This window comes from Molossus molossus, unplaced genomic scaffold (genome assembly GCF_014108415.1).
Source record: "Molossus molossus isolate mMolMol1 unplaced genomic scaffold, mMolMol1.p scaffold_m16_p_6, whole genome shotgun sequence".
Taxonomy (NCBI): Eukaryota; Metazoa; Chordata; class Mammalia; order Chiroptera; family Molossidae; genus Molossus; species Molossus molossus.
This window is the reverse complement of record NW_023425399.1, coordinates 105,363,435-105,384,592: the sequence shown is the minus strand read 5'-3', so window position 1 is coordinate 105,384,592 and position 21,158 is coordinate 105,363,435. Positions and strand designations below refer to the sequence as shown.

The window sequence follows — 21,158 nt, the reverse complement described above, 5'->3', positions numbered from 1 at the left end:
CTGAACTTTTAGCAAAACTTTCCCCTGTGATTTTCATGTTTTCCCAGAATCTTTGGCTTCCTGAAAGAATAATTCCAAATCTCTTGCCAGTAACTAAAACAAACACACACGCGCGCGCGCGCACACACACACACACACACACACACACACACTAACTTTATTTTTAATGTCTAGATTCAAAACTGCCAAGTGGAAGGAGATTCAAGTTGGAGATGTCATTCGTCTGAAGAAAAATGATTTTATTCCGGTAAGTGGACACGCATTCCTCCGCCTTGCTCTCCCCTCGGATTGGCGCTCGGCCTCGCTCCGGGTCTCTGTGTCACCGGTGTGTTTTGTTTCCAACAGGCTGACATCTTACTGCTGTCCAGCTCGGAACCGAACAGCCTGTGCTACGTGGAAACGGCTGAGCTGGACGGGTACGTGGGTCCCGGGCCTGTGTGAGGCTCAGCCTCTGCGGGCACAGTCGGTCCTTCGAAAGCCGCACTCTGGACAGGGAGCCCTGAGAGCTGGCCGCACCTGCTCTCTGTCCAGGACTGTCCCTCACTGGCCCGCTCCCGGTCTGATTGCCTCTAACGCGGTGCTCTCAGACCTGCCTTCCGCCGGCCGTCGGCGAAGGCCCAGGGCCCGGCGCAGGTGCGTGTCCAGACACGCACGAGTGACGGTCCCTACCGTCTGCTGTAGCACGAAAGAACAGATTTCTAAAGTCCATGCCCATAGACAGTTCTGAATTCTCCCTTTGTCGGCTTCGATTATCATGCTACCACTTGAAAGAGAGTCGAGTTCTGCTTGGACCTGTTTGTAGTACATGTACTGAGTGCCTCCCAGGTACATCAGCTTTACATCACTGAATCCCTCAACGACTGTCCCAGACAAGTAGTATTACTACCTCAGCATTACCCGCAAGGAAACGGGCACAGGACGTGAAGCAGCCTGGCCAGGGTCACGCAGTTAAGTGGCCGAGTTGGGACTCGCTCCACATGCTGGCCCTCAAGGCTACTGCCGGGTTTCCCGCCTTTCGCTTCCGCCCTGGATGCCCAGGAACTGCTCTGTGGCGAGCTGAAATCGCCCAAGGGAAACCCGCTTTCTTTGTTCGATAAGCCAGGCAATTGGTTGTTCTGTCTCCACTATAAGTCAGCTATTATTCCCGTGAGTGGGTGGGAATAATGGGTGGGTGGCACATGCCAAGATTGGGGAGTGGAAAGATAGAATTATCTTTCAGAGATGTGGGATCTACTCATTCATTCCGGGGAACAATAAAGTGAGAGTCTCCCCACTCTGTCAAAAATATGTCTTGTAGAATCACCTTAGTGTGATCAAATGTTAGAAGCTGTCTTTAAACAGCAGTTTGATAGTCTGGGCTGATGCAAGAGTTTAGTTAGAAGGAGGAAGGGACATTTCTGGGTGCCTCTGCCTGGCAGGAATGTCCCACAATAATGAACAGTGAAAGGGACGGATATTTCCCAGGTTGGGAGTTTTTCTCTAGTTCAGGGGATAACGTCATCCAAACCTGAAGTTCCAAGATGAACAGAGAGTTTAAAAATAGAAAAGGCTAATTATTAACTTTTGATTCTAAGATTGCCTAACATTATTTTGTACAATTTTCTTTATATTCCCTTTTGAACTCCAAAATTTGTCTATTTAATTCTTTTTTTTCCCCTCTCTCTTTAGAGAAACCAATTTAAAGTTCAAAATGGCACTTGAAGCCACACACGAGTATCTCCAAAGAGAAAATTCACTGGCGACATTTGATGGTTTGTGCAAAGACATCTTACTTTGGTTTGAATTTTAGTTGCTTAATTCAGTCCTTATTAATTAAAGTTAAAAAATCTTTTCTGTGGGAGTACTCATGTGAATCCTGTCTTTTCTAAAGGTTTTATTGAATGCGAAGAACCCAATAACCGCCTAGATAAGTTTACAGGAACACTCTTTTGGAGAAACACAAGTTTTCCTTTGGATGCAGATAAAATTTTGTTACGTGGCTGTGTCATTAGGAATACCGATATCTGCCATGGATTGGTCATTTTTGCAGGTACTTTCAAAATTTCTTGGGAAGTTGATCTGACAGGTGCTTTCTTCCAAGATTTATTTTTTTATACCTTTATCTTTTTAGTTTTACTTTTTTGTTAATTCTCACCCAAGGATATTTTTTCATTGATTTTTAGATAGAGTAGAAGGGAAGGAGGGAGGGAAAAAGAGAGAGAAAAACATCCATGTGAGACAGATACATGGATTGGTTGCCTCCTGCATAATGCTCACGGGGGCCAGGAATCAAACCTGCAACCAAGGGCATGCCCTTGACTGGGAATCGAACCCACTACCCTTTGGTCTGCAGGCTGATGCTCTAACCGCTAAAACAAACCAGCTAGGGCAAGGTCCTTTCAAGACTTAAAGGAGGGAATTGCTTTCCTCCTCTTTCTCCATCAAAACTCAAAGAAGAGTAATTTTATGGACAGGCCAGTGAGTTGACTTTCCCAATTGTTGATCATAATGAACTTTCTATTATTAGGTGCTGACACTAAAATAATGAAGAATAGTGGGAAAACCAGATTTAAAAGAACTAAAATTGATTACTTGATGAACTACATGGTTTACACGGTATTTATTTTCTTTTTCTTTTTTGTAGATGAGAGTCTAGATTTCTGTTTTTTGTTCTAATTTGTTGTATGCTTTTTTTAGTACAAACAGATCTTACCTCGGTAGGCCCGGTAGAAAAAGGTGTGAGTCACTCGGGGTTGGATAGAGGAGAATAGCTTCCCTGCCTTTGCCCTTCGCTAGGAGAATCTCCTGGGGGATGGAATCCAAGTTGGACAGCACCCTGGATGATTATTTTGATGATTGGCATGACCATTTGGAAAACCAGGGAGCTAGATGAGTTTGGGGGCTAGGCTCCTGAAGTCAATGGAAGGATTAATTTCACTGCTGTTCATTTTCTAGAGGTAGTTCTGTTAAAAGAAAACTTTTCTTTTTAACATACACTGTGTAAATCCAAATATAAGGCAAGCCTACATCTAAGTTGTGGTGAGGGTCCACAAGACCACCCCAAGGTTTGATGAGGGCTCCCAGAATTCACCAGGAGGGCTCCCAGAATCCAGCATGTAGTAGTACTCACAGCTGTGACTTATTAGAACGTATTACAATATTATCAGCAAAGGAAAAGGCTCATGGGGCAAAGTCTGGAGAACGCCAGGCACAAGCCTCCAGAGTCCTCTCCCAGTTGAGTCACATGCACGAGACAGTTAATATCTCCAGCCACAATCTGTGACAGCCCATGTTAAGTGTTGTGTCTACCAGAGATGCTCATTAGAGGCTTAGTGCCTGGGGTTTTTCTGGGGTCTGGTCACGTAGGCACCATCAGCCTAGAATGAACACACGTCCAGATTCCCCAAAGGAAAGCAGGGGTCAGCACAGAGCATGCACAGAGAGACCTAATGTGCCATTCTTATCAGAACATTCGAAATAAGGACTCAGGAAACTATCCCAAAACCTAAACTCCCAGATGCCAGCTAAGGACCAAGCTTGCAAGCAGGCCCCCTAGGGACAGCAGTCTCAGGCCCGAAGAGAACTAATTGTCTTTTCAAGTATTTTGTCTAATTTGAATATAGATAATTTTAAGGAATATAAAATACTTATAATACTCTACTTGCATATACATATTTAAAAATCATAAAAGTAATATGTTAATTTAAAAAATAATTCTTGTTTTCCCTGCTCTGACATTTCATGAAAATTATATTTGAATTTTTCATGTGCATCTTCAATATCATTCTCTTGGCTGCGGCTAGAGTGCTCACAATGAGCTCGTCGTCTCTCCCTCTGTGCCAACTTGTTTTGAGATATAGGACTTTTGGAATCTGTGTCCAGAAATTTAAATCTGTCCCTGGAAATGTTATTACTGCCCACAAGTACCCAAATACTACTAGGACGGTTGACCTTTTTAAATTCATTCCTAAGTATATAATCATAATTTCCACAACAGAACACTTACTATATTGCTTCTTAAATGATCTTAAATAGTAAGTGATCAGTAATTATCAAGTATAATTATCCAAATCTGAGTGAAATTTTCTTGTAAGCATCTCATTAAACATTGTTTGAAATTCTTTTATACTAACGTAAGGTATCTTCCCCAAACAGTATGTTATTGTTTAAAATAAAAGTAAGTGAGAGAATGCAGTGCACTATGAGGGTGTTTAAGGATTTGAACATAAGAGACTATCTTCTCCTCTGAAATATAACTTCGGAGTAAAACCTCACCTCATATATGGAAAGTAAAACACATCAATCATAGAAATCGAGTAGACTGCACTGCTTCTGTTTGAATTGTGTTGTTTTTACAGACTACTAAACTGTCATAAACGTGAAGTATCACGTAAGGTCAGTTAGCATCTGTGAAATGCATGGAGGGGGAAGTCCTTGGGACCCACTTCAATGTTGCATGTCTTCTAGATCTTTGTGGTCCTCAGCCTGCTTTCTGCGGGCCTTGCCATCGGCCATGCTTACTGGGAAGCTCAAGTTGGCAACCATTCTTGGTACCTCTATAACGGAGAAGACACCAGCCCCTCTTACCGTGGATTTCTCAATTTCTGGGGCTACATCATTGTCCTCAACACCATGGTGCCCATCTCCCTCTATGTCAGGTGAGCTGTCTCCACTTTGGCCTTTGGCTTTAAGGGAAGAGCGCAGTACATTTTCGCAACTTCACACCATTCTTTCCAGCAATAGTTGTTTTAAAGGTCGTAAGGAGCAAGTAAGAGAATAACTTTCGTTTCCAAACTGGGGGGTAAGGCAGGGAAAGGAAGTGAACAGTCGAATGTCTGCTCTGCCAGGCACCGCACCTGGTAGCTCAGCCTGTTGGCAGATAAGAGTGGAGGTCAGAGATCGAACACTCACTACCCTGTCGTTGCTCGCTCCGTGGGCTCCAAAACCCATGCTCCAGGAAGAGCCTGAGAGAAGGGGAAGGTTTAGAAGACCATGGGAAACTTACTTGCTTCCTTCTCAGGAGCCTTCCTAACCTCTTATCTGCCTGGTCTTTGCTACCCCCAGCCCCGGCCTCGCCCCATCCATTCCTTGTAGAACTCCCTGGACTTCCTGGCACCGCCTGGGCCGGGGGGTGGGGTGGGGGGGCACACATTTCCCGCCCCCTTTCAGTGTCTCCAAATGTTCTGATCCTAATCTCGGATCACAGCCACAATACCAGGGCCCTGCCTCTGACAAATAGTAACTTCCTGGTTTTACACTTGTTCTGCCTCTTTGGCTTTTTCTTTCTCTAATATCCAAGTTCACTGTCACTGGTCAGTCGGACTTGAGACCTTGGGGAGAGGGATTGTGTCTCATAATGTACTCCACAGCCGGAGTCTGCTTGTAGTTCCAGCAAGTCATAGCCCAGAGGCATACAGGATCACATACACACCTGTAATTAGAAGCATTTATTTGATTTTAATTTTATTACCTGTGCATTTGTTTTCTTTTAAATTTTATTACATGGAGTTACTGTTGTTCTTCTAACGTAGGAAAGCCCCGGGAGCCATCTGTTTGCAGTTATTATAAGAAAAACTGGCAGTTGGTATAAGAAAAACTGAGATAAGTTTTACCCTTGTCCAGGGAACGTGTACACGGATGATTTTGCCTAAAATTATAAATGTATCTTATAAAATAAATTATATGTGTAGTTTTGGGTTTAAAAACGGCATGTCATGAGACTGGTGGGATTCTTTATTTCTGTTGGAAATAAAGGTCCCTTTAAGGTATAGGTCAGATCAGGTCATTCCAGATAGGACCTGTGCTTTGCTTTCAACCCCGCGGGAGCTTTCTGTCACATTCAGAAAGACTGACTGGGGCCCCGCTGTGAGCCACATGGCCCAGCTGATCTGAAGCTCTGCCCTCCTCCACCTCCGACCCAGTCCTGCCCCTCCCGCCCCTCCCTGGGCTCCTGCCACCCTCCCCTCCTGACACTCTCAAGGGTGCTAGTGCCTTCATGCCTGCCCTTTGGAACATCCTTCACTCCTGAGCTGCACCATTGCTCCTGCATTTCCCTCACCTTGCTTTCCGCCCGCTCTGTCTTAACCGTCACTGTTGTTTCCAGTTGGTCTCCGCCTCCCTTATCCTGCTTTGATTTTCTGCCGAGAAATTTCAACACCTGGACTTTCTATAACCCTATATGATATATGTTCACTGGTTTAATGATTTATCTGGTTCCATTAGATGGTAACTTCCTTGAAAGCAGGGACTTGTCTGTTTTATTTACTGACGTGTCCCCTGTACCTAGAATGGTGTCTGGCTCATAGCAGGCACTCAGGAAACACTGACAGGAGGAGGGAAGGAGGGAATTATTCTTCCATCTGTTGAACTTGTTATAAGTCATCTTGGCCTACTTAACACTTGTTAGATATGGAAACAGTTTCCTTATAACGGAGATACATTGAATCACTTAGAGTTTTAGCATTGAGATGATCCTCTTAGAATATCTCCGGACCGCAGGCGGGCGCTCTAACCGCTGAGCCAAACTGGCCAGGGCTAGAATATCTTATTTTGGACATTCTATAACCCTTTAAGAATTTAGGGAAAAACTATGCTTTTTCACAGTATAGAATCATGATTTATTTGCCAAAAGCCCTTTCCCTACTGGAGAGGACACAAGGGTTTGTGACCTAGCGGACCTGCCCTGCGATTGGGTGAAGGTGAACGTGGCCCTTTGGGCTGTGCCCAGGTGCAGTGGGGAAGGAGAGGAAAGAGTAAGAAGAGCCACATGTGTGGTGCCCCCTGCAAGCCACCATGTCGCCCATCCCACTGGGCTGTGTTTGCACAAGGGGCACCGTGGCTGTGGCTGGAAGTGCTCAGGAGTGACTGGGGATGAGAAGGGTGCTTTGACCCTAAACCGGGAGAAAGGTGTGTTTGGTCAGGAGAGCACAGAAGCTGGGCACAGGGCCACTGCCTGGCTCATGCCTTTGTAGATAAGCAGCTCCCTCCTGTATGCACAAGTGAGGATAAAACCCACCACCTGCCACGGGTATGTCAGAATGCCACTGAAAGTAGTCTTTTGTCTTCCCAGCGTGGAAGTGATCCGGCTGGGACAGAGTTACTTCATCAACTGGGACCTGCAGATGTACTATTTTGAGAAGGACACGCCTGCAAAGGCGAGGACCACCACGCTGAACGAGCAGCTTGGGCAGATCCATTACATTTTCTCCGATAAGACGGGGACACTCACGCAAAATATCATGACCTTTAAAAAGTGCTGCATCAACGGGCAAATATATGGTGAGTGGAAGCCGTTTCTCAGCCCCGGGCATGCCTGACCAGAGCCTGCCTGCCCAGAGTTGCTAATGCCCTCCCGGTGCAGAGCCTTTGGTCACCCTGGGCTGAGTTCTGAAGCAGTGTCACTGGTGGCCATGGGAACACATGATGGGAGAGGTCAGCAGTCAGAAGTAGGTACAACTTCCTCAAAAATTAAACTCCAAACTACTGTGTGATCCCGCAATTCCACTTCTTGATATATACCCAAAGGAATCAAAAGCAGGGATTGATTCAAAGATATATTTGCACACTGGTGTTCATAGCAGCATTAGTCACAATAGCTCAAGTGTGGAAGTAACCCAAGTGTCAGTCAGTGGATGGAAAGATAAAGAAAGAATGCTATATATACACAAGAGAATATTATTTAGTTTTTAAAAGGAAGGAAAGTCTGACACACGCTACCATATGGATGAACCTTGAGGACATTATGCCATGTGAAATGAGCCGGTTACAAAAGAACAAACACTGGATGATTTCACTTCTATGAGGTAGCTTATCTAGAGCAGTCAACTCTCTGGAGACAGAAAGTTGAATGGCGGTCGCCAGGGTGCGGGGGAGGGAGTTGTCATGTAATGAGTACCGGGTTTCAGTCTCACCAGATGCAGAGCTGTGATGGCCACTTCATACCATGGAACTGTACACTTAACAGTGGTTACTGTGGTAAATCGCATGATGTATATTGCACCACAATTATCTTTAAGATTTCCATCCTAATATTTTGAAATGTGCTGTATATTTATAAAAACATTAAGGCTAATACTGTATTCAATGAGAGTACTCTAACTTTTGTTTAATACAATTTTTTTAAAGCTTTAAGAACACCGTATGCTTTCCAGTTGTAGAAACCTTTGCTCTGTGAATGTGTTTTCTGGTAACAAGTGTCCACAGGGCAGGTGGGACACGGGGGGCTCAGGAAGTGATTCTCATGTGCGCGGTAACAGTGCCTTCTGAGCTAGGGAAGGAAAGAACCTCAAAAGACATGATCTGGCCCAGAGGACATCGCACTGTGGAAGGACAGAGGTACCCATCTGAACCTCGAGACTAAGTCATCAAACTTTTTCTATAAAGAGCCAGATAGGAAATAGCTTAACTTTTGCAGGCGATAGGCAGACTATATCAAATATTTTTCTGTGTTACATTTCGTTTCTTACGATTCTTGAAAAATATAAATAAAAACCATTTTTGACTCAAGGGCTATCCAGAAATAGGCTACAAGACCCATAGACCCACCACCAACATAGACACAAAGCAAGAGGTGGGACATCTGAACACAGGTGGAGACTCAGTTGGTTTTCCCTGTTTGGTTTTCAGGAGACCATCGGGACGCTGCTCAGCACAATCATAGCAAAATAGAGGTGAGTCCTTTTTTTTTTTTAAATCCTCACCCGAGGATATTTTTTCATATATTTTCAGATAGCGTGGGAGGGAAGGAAGGAGGGAGAGAGACAGACAGACAGACAGGCATGGATGTGAGAGAGGCACATCGACTAGTTGCCTCCCGCAGAACCCCGACCAGGGCCGGGGACCAAACCTCAACCGAGGTTCGTGCCCTTGACTGGAATCGAACCTAAAACTCATTGGTCTGCCGGCCGACGCTCTAACTGCTGAGCCAAATCGGCCAGGGCGAGGTGAGTCCTTTAACTTAAGGAATTGTTGGGGGTGTGTATTAGTTTCCTGTGGCTGCTGTAACAAATAGCCACGAAGTGGGTAGCTTAAAGCAACAGAAATGTATTCGCTCACAGCTCTGCAGACCACAAGCCTGAAGTCAAGGTGTCAGCAGGGCCACATTCCCTCTGAGGGCCCTAGGGAAGCGCCCTGCCTGGCCTCTCCCAGCTTCCGGTGGTTGTCTGCAGTCCTGGGTGTTCCTGGGCTTACTACCGGTGGAACACTCACATGTCTGCCCCTGTCATCACATGGTGTGCGCGCTGTGTGTGTCCAAATTCCCCTCCTGTGGATTGGGGCCCACCACAACCCACTACAGCCTCATTTTAACTTGATTGCATCCACAAAGACCTTATATCGAAATAAGGTCATTCCCAGCTAGCAGAGCTTTGGACTTCAACATGTCTTTTGGGGATATAACTCCAACCCCCAAGAAGGTATCTTTTAGTTTTAAGACAGGTGTGAGCCTCTTGACACTTAAAAATGTGTTAAAATCCTGCAGTGATTTTTGTATAAATACTTGGCTTCAAAGAAAAGTTCTATCATTTGCTAAGCCCGAACTGTTTTTTTTTTAATCACATTTTCTTTCCCTTTTCCACTGCTTCTTTTAGCAAGTAGATTTTAGCTGGAATCCATATGCTGATGGGAAGCTTGCATTCTATGACCATTACCTCATTGAGCAAATCCAGTTGGGGAAGGAGCCGGAAGTTCGACAGTTCTTCTTCCTGCTTGCAGTCTGCCACACCGTCATGGTGGATAGAATAGATGGTGGGTGTTTTTCTTGCACCTCAGATATTAAAGACCAATTTTTTCATTTATAAGTCACTCATGCTTTTGGGACCCCAGTGCATATACAGTGGTATGCATGACAAGTTTGTCTTCCTTACAGCCAAGCAAGGTGCTTGTGAGCACCTGCTGCGTGAAACAAGGTCCTGGGCTCTGGGAATTTGCATCTTCTCCACAGCTGTAGCTCCAGATGTGTGTATCACTTTGTAAATGCAGCCTTACCACTGAAAGAAATGGTTGATTCTTGAGTTATAATAGAAGGATCAAAATCCTCCCAACTGGCCTGCCAGTGTGGCTCACTGGTTGAGTGTCGACCCATGCACCAAGAGGTCGCTGGTTCGATTCCTGGTCAGGGCACATGCCCAGGTTGTGGGCCCAATCCCCAGTGGGGGACATACAGGAGGTGGCCGAACAATGTTCTTTCTCATTGATGTTTCCATCTCTCTCTCCCTCTCTCTCTAAAATCAATAAAGAAAAAAAATCCTCCCAAATGTATTCTTAGTTACATGGTTTATTGAGAAGGAAGAGTCAGACCTTACCTGGATTGTAAGTGGACTTTAAACTTGGAAAACCTTTTCTACAAGATAACTTCAAAGATAAACTTTCCTTTTCTAGATTCAGATATGTCTGGGGTTTGAAACATAATACCGGCTGAAGCGGAGGCCTCCTTAAGGTGCCTGTTTTTCATCAGAAGGAGCGTAATTAATGTGCATTTGCCCGGGAACAAGCAAAGCTGACTCGTAGGCTCCTTTGCAGAATTCTTTTTTTTAGTTTACTTTTATTTTCTGTAGTCTTTTATTTTTCTGTGATGAGTATATGTTACTATTATAGTAACAAAAGAAAAATGTATCCTATGCTCTCCCAAATATTTCATTTAATCCGATGCCAATTTTTCTATGCACTAAATTGAAGAAGCAACAGCTTTTTTTGTCTGCATTAAGAATTCAAAAATATACTTAAAGGTATTTACACACAAAATTGTTGCAAATATAGTTGTAAAGCAGTAAAAATACCTCTATAAGTCTGAAGACACTTTATTAACCCTTGTTGGTATTTCCTTTTTCTTTTTCTTTTTAACTCCAATAATGAACAGGTCTGTTTTTATTTCATATTGGTAGGATCCATACAAAGGAAATAATTATTCTAAGTGAACGTTGACTATAATACTCCATCTATACATCTTTAATGGGATCTCTTCTAAGAACTAAAATTACTGCACAGAAATCTTATTGCTGATAGTCATACTAGTATTAGTATTCATCAGGACCCAAGATTTTCACTGCCAGAAAAAAGCAAGGCAAATATAAAGCTGAAAGTTCAGAAAGATCCCTGTAACATTAAACATAAAATATAAATCCTTTGCAGAGTTAATTTTTTTTCCTTTTTTTCCTTTATTGATTCTAGAAAGAGAGGAAGGGAGAGGCAGAGATAGAAACATCGATGAGAGAGAACATAGATTGGCTGCCTCCTACTGGGGATTTGGCCCACAACGTGGGCATGTGCCCTGACTGAGAATCGAACCGGCAGCCTCTTGGTGGGTCAACACTGAACCACTGAGCCACACTGGCCAGGCTGCAGAATTCTTAAATGCAACTTGTACCTGCTTTGTTACAACAAGTTTGTCCAGTGTCTGTGAAAGCTAGTCATTTTCTCACATGTGAACATGTGACAAATTATATAGACAGACATGTACATTACAGAAGGAGCAAAAGGAAAAATCTGGGCACGTCTGTTACCAAGTGTAGTCTGTCTGTCCATCCTCCACTTTTCCTCAATGCAGCATAGGAAAGTCCCTTTCTGTTTCCTGACCCTGAGCTTCCCTATTTGGCAGGTATTGAAACTCCAAAGAAGGAATGTGCATTAAAACTAAATGGGCAGAGACTGTATGTGATATCTTTGAGCAAGTTTCAAGGGAACCCATTCTCCAAGGATGAATGTAATAGGGCAATAAAGAGAGATAACAGAATTCAAATTGGGGTAGATCCATGGAAGGAGCGATTAGTGGGCAAAGTGGGGTAGATAAAACGGATGACATCCGGTCATGAATGACAGAAGCCCAGGTCAAAGTCTGTTTGACAAGCCAAGCACATTTCACTCATATAGTAAGGATCAACTATGATATTTGTAAGCATCTTGGTTCTCTTCGGTTTTTGACTCAGTAAAATGAGTCTACTGTTTGTTTGTTTGTTTTTTAATGTGTGGTGGTGTGGTGTCATTTTCAGAGCAAACCAGCCAACTTAGGCAACTGCATTTATCTATTAATCTCTATTTTCTTCTCTATTATTATTAATCTATTAATCTCACTTTTCTTCTCTCCACCCTGGGATATTATGGGAAGAGTCCTGGACTGTGTGCTGGAGATGGGCCTTCCCAGTTTGTGTTCCTGTCTCAACACAGAGTACAGACCGGGGTCTCTGTCTGAGCCATAAGCTTCCTCTGTGTTGCAAGAAGAAGGCCGAAGTTCAATGTCTCCTCCCACCTACCATTGTGCAGCTCTTTGGCCCACTGTCTGCTCCGGCAAAGAGTTTTACATTCAGAGGAACCCTCCCTCACACAGTACAGTGATAGGCAAATGCTCTAGCCACTGAGAACGGAGAAAGTTGGATTTCCAAGTGCAGACGGTTAAAAGAGTAATTAGTTTGGCATTGATTCATAAAGTACCTTGAAAGTTTCCCTTGGAAGGGGTCTTGGGAAGCACTCCTCCAAATGTTATAGTTAAAAAAATTCAGACTCAGAAAGTACAGGGAACTGAGCTTGGGTACCAGGTTGAAACTCATTTTTCTAGTTGAGTCCTCTTTGAATTTCACCAAAGCACCTTTGGTCTTCTGCTCCCACTTTCTTTTATAAGAATAATAGAGATTGGCTAGCCTTTTATCATGTATAACATCAACAAGAGGGAGGAGGAAAGCCTTACATGTATGTTGCCACATCTGACTAGTTCAGCAGACAGTGCGTGGCCCTAGGGTTGAATACATGTGGGGCACAATGGGGGCAAAGTGTGGAGCGGCCTCATTGGTTTTCTGTTGCTTTGTAATGAATTGCCACAACTCAATTCATTGGCTCACAGTTCTTTAGGTCAGAAATCTGGGCATGGCAGAACTGGGTTCTCTGCTCAGGATGTCGTTAAAATCAAGGTCAGGCCATGTTCTCATCTGGAGCTCAATGTCCTCTTCCAAGCTGTATGTGACAGGTAACTGTTCTAGTCACTGAGAATGGAGTCAAGTTGGATTTCCAAGTATGGGAGGTTAAAAGAGCTGAGCTTGTGGCAGAATTCAGTTCCTGTGGTTGTAGGACTGAGGTCTTCATTTCCTTTCTGTCTGTCAGTTAGGGCTACTCTCTGCTCCTAGACCCCACTCTCCCCCCCATCTTCAAAGCCAGCAGTGGGGAATCTCCCTTCCATCAAACCCCTTTATGCTTCAAATCTCTCTCCCTAGGAAGAGCCCTGCCACTTTAATTTTTAATGCTCTTAGAGAGAGAGAGAGAACATCAGTTGGTTGCCTCCCACATGCTCCCCAACCTGGGTATGTGCCCTGACCAGGAATTTAACCCAAAACCTCTTGGTGTATGGGACAATGCCCAACCAACTGAGCCACACCAGCCAGGAGCCTTGTCACTTTTCATAATTGACCTCATTAGATTGGAAATACCCAGCTAATCTTCCTATCTTAAGATCAACTGATTTTATCTCTATTACACCTGCCGAATCCCTTCCCAGCAGTACCTACATTAGTGCTTGCTTGAATAACTGGAAGAAGTTGTGTGCATACCAGGGGTGTGGAGCCTCGGGCCATGGTACACTCCTGCCTCCCTCAGAGGCCACGTGAACGCAGAGTGTGAAAGAATTGGAGGCTTTCTCTTTACCTGAAAGTCTTTAAGTTGGGGTGCACCAGGATTAGACAGCTGTGCTTTAGGAGGTTGGATGGAGAGACACAGGAAGTTGATGCTGAAGTTGAGGGCCTGGATTGGGGTGAGGTCTTTGGGAAGGATAAAAAAGCCATGGATGTGGGGGACCTTTGGCAAGTGGTTTGAAGAGAGGTGGATGATTGAGGGGAGAGTCGTCTGAAGGTGACTTGTTTCAAGGGTGGTGACTAGATGGGGCTTGCTGTTACCAACCAGAGGAAGCTATGAAATCGGTATACTGAAAAGTGGAATTTGTAGCGTGAGCATCTTTTTTATTTCCATCAGTTTCGTGATCCACAAATTCATCTTTTACAGAAGTTCTTTCTGGTTGCCTCTGAGTGCGTAGTCAATGGTTTTATATGTGGTTTCAGAGGATCCTTTTTAGTCCAGGTTGCTTCCTTGAAACATCAGGCTGGAGTTGGTTTGCGCCAGGTCTGTGCAGTTCCTCCTGTCTCTCTGTCTGTAGTTCTGTGGTTCCATCACTGGAGCAAAATGGAAAGGTTTCCTTTCATGAAAAAATATCAGTGTTTGCTCTAGATATGATTCTTACTCTTGGGAACTTTACCACCTTTATCATTTAGTTTCTTCTATTGGAAATAAGTTTGCCATCCATATGATGCAATATATGTATCCTTGTGCCAGCTAAGCTTGGTGGGGGTGGGGTGGTGCTTTGTCCCCACTACTGCTTGTTTAGCTTGTCTAGCTCTGGTTAAATATTCTGCCCCCTCACCTGGCAGGTGTGGCTCAGTGGACTGAGTGTTGTCCCACGGACTGAGAGGTCCCAGTTCAATTCCCGGTCAGGGCACATGCCCGGGTTGCAGGCTCGATCCCCAGTAGGGGGTGTGCAAGAGGCAGCCAATCTATGTTTCTCTCTCACATCGATGTTTCTATCTCTCTCTCTAAAAAAAAATCAATGAAAATGTATTTTATACACACACACACACACACACACACACACACACATATATTTTGCCCTCTGGAGTGTGTGTGTTTGTAGAATGGCTGGATTTAGTAAGTGGCAGCTGTCACTCCTGCTGCATGACACACAGAGAGGGAGAGAACCTAAAGTATCATTTTTAAATACTAATTGGGAAGTGACTAACACTGACTTAATTAGAGTGAAGCTCTGTGCAGGATTGTGAAGGGAGGAGAGAGGGAACAGATACTCAGCTCTACCTGCGGTGCTCCACCCAGAGCATCCTCGTGGGCTGCTGGGGGGAAAGCTGCCCGTCCACCCATGGCTTGCCCCCTGGTCAAACCATGGTGAGTGACTGGCTGCCTTTTTCTGTAAGATTCATCTGAGGCAGAAGGACGAGAGCAGAACATTGGAGTGAGGGCAGGTAGAAGAGGTTATAGGGGTGACAAATGGTGATGGAAGGAGACTTGACTTTGGGTGGTGAACACGCATACAATATACAGATGATGTACCATAAAACTGTACCCCTGAAACCTTTATAATCTTGGGTAGGCAGACTAGGTTTCTTTTTTTAACCTTTTACTATAATAAAACATGTATACAGAGACAAGCATATATACCTCAGTGAACTTTCACGAACTGAATACTCTTGTCACGACTACTCAGATTTTTAATCAGAGAACATCATCAATGCCCTAGAGGTCCCTTTTGTGTTCCCTTCCAGGCCCCGCCCCTCCAAGGGTAATTACTGTCCTGACCTTGACCAGCACCGGTTAGCCTGGTCGGTTCTGTGGTCTGTACAGAGTCAAATAGTACGCACTTGTCTGTGTAGCTCCTTTCACTCAACGTGGGGAGACTAATTTCTATTATTGAAATGTGTTGTAACTTTTTTTTTTTGGTAATCCTCACCTGAGGGTTTGCTTACTGATTTTAGAGAGAAGAGAAGGGAGGGAATGAGGGGGAGAGAGAGAAACATGGATGTGAGAGAGAACATGGATCAGCTGGCCTCCATAAATGCCCCAACTGGGGGGGTTGAATCCACAATCCAGGTATGTGCCCTGACCAGGAATCAAACCCACGACCTTTCAGTGTACGAGACAATGCTCCAACCAACTGAACCACACCATCAGGCTCCATTATGTAACTTTTAAAACATAAATGCATTAAAAAGATTGGTGAATTGTGATGTGTGTGTGTGTGTGTGTGTGTGTGTGTGTATGAATATAGCTAAAGTGAAATAAGTACACTCTTCTATAGGGGTGATAAATGGGAACAACCCTTTTGGAAAACAAATGAGTCATATATACCAATAGGCTTTAAAATTATCTGTATTCTATAGCTTAGTATTTTATTGCTAGGAAGCTATCCCTAGAAAATAAAGTCAGAAAAGCCTCTGCACACATACAAAAGTTTATGACAATGTTATTATTGAGAACAAAAAAATGTTGTAAGTAAACTAAGTGCCTATAGTAAGAAAATGGTGACATGTTAACTACCATTAAAATAATGTTTAGAATGAATTTTCAAAGCTGTGGCAACATACCTAAATATAATATTAAAATACTCAGGATGAAAGTTTATATTCAGAATGATACAAACTATTTCAGAAATTGGCTTTTTCAAAGGACCGGAAGGAATTGTAACAAAATGCCAGTGTTGTTCTTTGTCTAATTTAGGTGGGATGATGGGAATATTTTTCCTATTGTTGGCCAGTTTTTAAAAATATGTTTTTATTGATTTTTTTAGAGAGAGAGGAAGGGAGAAGGTGAAAATTATAGAAACACCAATGTGAGAAACATCGATTTGCTGTCTCCTGCACGCCCCCTACTGGTGATTTAGCCTGCATCCCAGGCATGTGCCCTGACCAGGAATTGAACTGGGACCTCTCAGTCCATGGGAAGATGCTCAATCCACTGAGCCACACTGGCTGGGCTCTGGCCAGTTTTTTTAACTTCCAGTTTATGTTACTGTTTATAATTTGAAATAAAACATTAGAGTTTAAAAAGTGTTAATGTCGGCACACTCCTGTCTTGGGGAGTTTTGAGCTCTGTAGCATGCCCTCACCTCACCTGCACCTCGGGGGTGAACTCGGTGGTGAGCTCTGCGTTCGGTCTTACAGCTTGTCTGCTTTTCTCCTTTGCTAGGTCAGCTCAACTACCAGGCGGCCTCTCCTGATGAGGGCGCTCTGGTCAGCGCTGCCAGGGAATTTGGCTTTGTTTTCCTCTCCCGGACCCAGAACACAATCACCATCAGTGAGATGGGCACCGAGAGGACCTACACGGTTCTGGCCATATTAGACTTCAACAGTGACCGGAAGCGAATGTCTATCATTGGTAGGTCTCTCTCGGGAACATGTCTGTGACTCTGTCTCATTTAGATGCTGCCTGTCACACATTTTCTTTAGGACAGCAGGAGAAAGCAACCAATGAATGAACGACTAGGCTCCTCGGAGATTTCCACAGACCTGCTGAAGCTAGTGCTTTTTTTTTTTTTTTATTCTACCGATGTCTGTTGCCCAAAAGACAATTGCAGTAGATCTGAATCTTGCAAATGTTGACACTCTTCATCGATACAAGCTGGCAGCTGCTGAATCTGGGGTGGCAGATGCACCGTGCTGAGTGGCAGGTGCACAGCGTGAGCTTTCACTGTGTGAGCCACTCAGAACTGCTCTGGTCTACCTTGGCATCGGAGAAGGAAATTCAGCAGCAGAGGAGGTCTGAGAAAAGCAAGGATGTGCTTATGAACTGAAATCTTACCTCCAGTCCAGACACATTACAATAGGCCATCAAATGGAGATGAGGGTTGCTTCCTAATAGAGACATTTTTTTAAGTTCGCATTTTAAATAATTTTAAACTTATAGGAAAATTGCAAGAATGGTTTAAAGAACTCCTGTATGCTCCTCCATGTTCACCAACTATTAGCATTGGCCACATAGTTCCTGTCCTTTTCATTATATAGAGGTTCTTGTTTTCTGAACCATTTGAGAGCAAATTGCAGATCTAATGCCTTTTCCCCTAACCACTTACATAGGTATTTCCTAAGAACAAGAGCAGTCACTCTCCCTGGCTGGTTTGGCTCAGCGGTTAGAGCGTCAGCCTGTGGACCAAAGAGTCCCAGGTTCGCCCCCGGCCCCAGTTGGGGTCATGCATCTCTCTCATATCGATGTTTTTTTTCTCTCTCTCTCTTTACCCCTCCAACTCTGTCTGAAGATAAATGTATGAATATCCTTGGGTGGGGATTAAAACATAAATAAATAGCTCTGGCCAGTTTGGCTCAGCGGTTAGAGCTTCAACCTGCAGTCCAGAGACATCCGGGTTCGGTTCCCACTAAGGGCATGTACCTCAGTTGCAGTTTGTCCCCGGCCCTGGTTGGGTCATGCGAATGGCAACCACTCGATGTGTCCCTTCACATTGATGTTTCTCTCTCTCTCTCTCTCTCTCTCTCTCTCTCTCTTCCTTGCTCTCCCTCCCACTCTATTTGAACAAAAAATGGAAAAAATGTCCTCAGGTGAGGATAAATAAATAAATAAATAAATAAAAGAACAGTTACTCATATATACAGACAATGATCAGAATCAGAAAATTTAATGCAATACCGTATTATTATCTAATCTATGGAATGTTTTCAAGTTTTAGCAGAAATATTCTTCCACCCTCCCTCTCTCCTTCCCTTCCTTCCTTTCTGTCTTTTATATTCAGGATCCAACCCAAGATGACGCATTAGATTAGGTGATTGTTATTCTGGTTTCCTTCAATCTAGAACAGTCGCTCAACCTTATTTTGACCTTTCATACATTGACATTTTTGAAAAGCACAGGCTCGTTATTTGGAGAAAGTCCCCCAGTTTGGCTTTATCCAATGTTCCCTGATGATTAGATTCAGGTTATGCATTGTTGTCAGGATGAACATATAGATGATATCATATCAGAAGGCACATAATTATTGGTGATGTTAGCTTTTGATCACTCAGTTAGGTGGTGTCCACAAGATTGCTCCATTATGAGATTGAATTTTCAACCAATAAAAGATACAGGTTTAAGTGTCTGCTGGACTGTGACTCGGCCATGTTGCTGATTGCTTTCTCTGTGCCTCGCACTGAGCTGGGCTGATCAACCTGCCTGGCATCTACCTTGGAGAGCTTAACATCTACTTAACTATGAGGCACATCCTACAGTTAAATTAGATCAAAATATTTTTTTAAAATGGTAATGAGGAGTCATGGTATTGTCTAAGTATTAAAGGCAATAAGAGTTTATTGGTAAGAAAGAGTCCTGTTGGTTGGCGTGGACAACGAAGTTTCTGTGGAAGAAACTAGCATAGCGCATGAAGCACCGTAGGGAGTCTGTAAGTATTTGCTGAAAGAATAAGTAAGGATATGCCAAACTGAGTGACCAAAGGAATCTTCACAGTTATCTCACTAGTATGTTCCTATGCAGATAGTGGCTTACCCACTTTGTGGAGAGCAACATTTTTCTAGGTGCATTGACGATTTTAAAGTAATAGCGAATTATTAGCACAGCGATGCATGAAATTAACTTTGTCAATGTTTTCTATTAAAAAGCCAAACCTAATTCTATTCTCTGCTTTTCCTTTCCTTGCTGCTAGTAAGAACCCCAGAAGGCAGTATCAAGCTTTACTGTAAAGGTGCCGACACTGTGATTTACGAACGGTTACATCGAATGAATCCCACAAAACAGGAGACCCAGGACGCCCTGGACGTAAGTCTCATTTCACTCTTTATGCCAAAGGCTCCACACTTACTTTCTGCTACTGTTCCTTAAGCTCGAGGGAAAGCTGTATGTTAACTGCTGGTCCTTCCCTGGTCTTGGTGTAGTTGAGCGGAAAGAGCACCCAAGTAGAACTGTGGCAGGTGGGCTCCTGTTTTCCCTGAGCTGACTTCCTAGGAAATGACCAGGGAGACTTTCCCAGCACCCAGGTTGGCAGAAACGGAAGGACTGGCTCAGAGGAATGACTAGTCTCTTTTCCAGTGGCTTCGAACAAGCTACATAACCATGCTGAGCTGTAGCCTTAATATCCGCGTGGACCCTAAGAACTCCTAGTGAAGGAAAGAAAGCATTCATACATGATGGAGCATGACAAAGCCATGTGTTGGATAATTGAGTTCTGATACCTTGATTAGTGAATCTGTTTGGTCCTCATTCCTTCAAACTTGTTAGCTGGGAGGACTGTGTACTTAGTCCAGTGATACTGTGATTATTCAGACTGCTTCTGGAAATTTCTCTTGTGGGATTGCTTACCAATCCTCCTGTTGTTCTGGTTCTATATAATGATGGCAATGAAGTATGGAGAACATTCCTCAGAACTGGTGTCCAGGTTCTGCCCCTTTACTTGTCTTGTGTCCTTGGGGGAGGTGATTGATGTGCAGATGAATTGTTAATTGCCCATGTGAAAGAGGAAGTGGAACCCTGGCCGAGTAGCTCAGTTGTTTAGAGCATCATCCAGATACACAAGATTGCAGGTTCGATCCCCAGAGAACATATAAGAATCAACCAATTAATGCATAACTAAGTGGAACAACAAATTGTTGTTTTTTTCTCTCTCTCCCTTCCTCTCTCTCTGTCTCTCTCTGTTAAAAAAAAAAAAAAAAGAGGAAAGTGCCCTGGCCAGTTTGGCTCAACAGTTGGAGCCTCGGCCTGTGGACCAGAGAGTCCCGGGTTCAGTTCCCGCTAGGAGCACGTACCAAAAAAAAAAAAAAAAGGAAAGCATCTTACACAGTTCCCAGTACTTAGTAAGTGCTTAACAAAGGGTAGTTTCTTCCCTTTACTTGAAGGGCCTAGTTGAGTTCTGAAGTCACCCAGAGGTCCATCAGAAAGAAGCCTGATGAATATGTTATTTATTAATTGGGGTCATGTTTTAAGATTAGATACACTATTAAAACTGTTATGGTGGGTAATTATTTCTCATGAGGATACGAATTTAATCAATTTAACTAAACAAATGCAGAACCTTCCAAACAATCTTTGAGAACAAACACTCAGTTGGGCTAGGATGATGAGAGTGTAATGTAATGAAACATTTTTTTTTTTTTTTTGGTTCCTTAGCAGGAACCGAACCCAGGACTCTCTGGTCCGCAGGCTGATGCTCCAACCGTTGAGCCAAACCGGCCAGGGCTGTAATGAAACATTTTTACTGGTTCACATTTAAACTATTTAAAATAGCTTAAAGCTGTTCTCTATGATTACATTTTCCAGACACTCTTTTTCAGTAAAATGTTTTGTCTCAGCTTTAACAGTGGCTCATGTATTTCAGAACTGGTTTGAGAGAATCATGCTCACTTGAGAGCTCATTGGGCTTGTAACACCGTTTGTGGGAACAGATTACAAAGATGTCAGGTCTGTGTTTACAACATCATTAACACCCTCGAGACAGCTTCCTTTGCTATTTTCTTAGTCATTAAGGGAAAAAAAGGCTTTGCCTGGCTGGTGTGGCTCAGTGGTTGAGCATTGACCCATGCACAAGAGGTTGCTGGTTCGATTCCCGGTCAGGGCACATGCCCAGGTTTGGGGCCAAATCTCCAGTGGGGGGCATGCAGGAGGCGGCCAATCGATGTTCTCTCATTGATGTTTCTCTCTCTCTCCCT

The 21,158-nt window shown here is 43.8% G+C and overlaps 1 protein-coding gene across 1 annotated transcript in view; it reads left to right on the top strand.

Annotated features, from left to right (window-relative positions):
- Positions 1–21,158, top strand: part of ATP8B1 (ATPase phospholipid transporting 8B1) — a 60,901-nt gene that overhangs the window by 20,882 nt on the left and 18,861 nt on the right. The window contains exons 6-16 of the mRNA XM_036244200.1: positions 175–247; positions 346–416; positions 1,669–1,751; positions 1,871–2,029; positions 2,507–2,595; positions 4,447–4,637; positions 7,049–7,257; positions 8,605–8,648; positions 9,567–9,723; positions 16,702–16,890; positions 19,163–19,275. Coding sequence (XP_036100093.1) covers positions 175–247; positions 346–416; positions 1,669–1,751; positions 1,871–2,029; positions 2,507–2,595; positions 4,447–4,637; positions 7,049–7,257; positions 8,605–8,648; positions 9,567–9,723; positions 16,702–16,890; positions 19,163–19,275 — 1,378 coding nt within the window. The remainder of the gene's footprint in view (positions 1–174; positions 248–345; positions 417–1,668; positions 1,752–1,870; positions 2,030–2,506; positions 2,596–4,446; positions 4,638–7,048; positions 7,258–8,604; positions 8,649–9,566; positions 9,724–16,701; positions 16,891–19,162; positions 19,276–21,158) is intronic.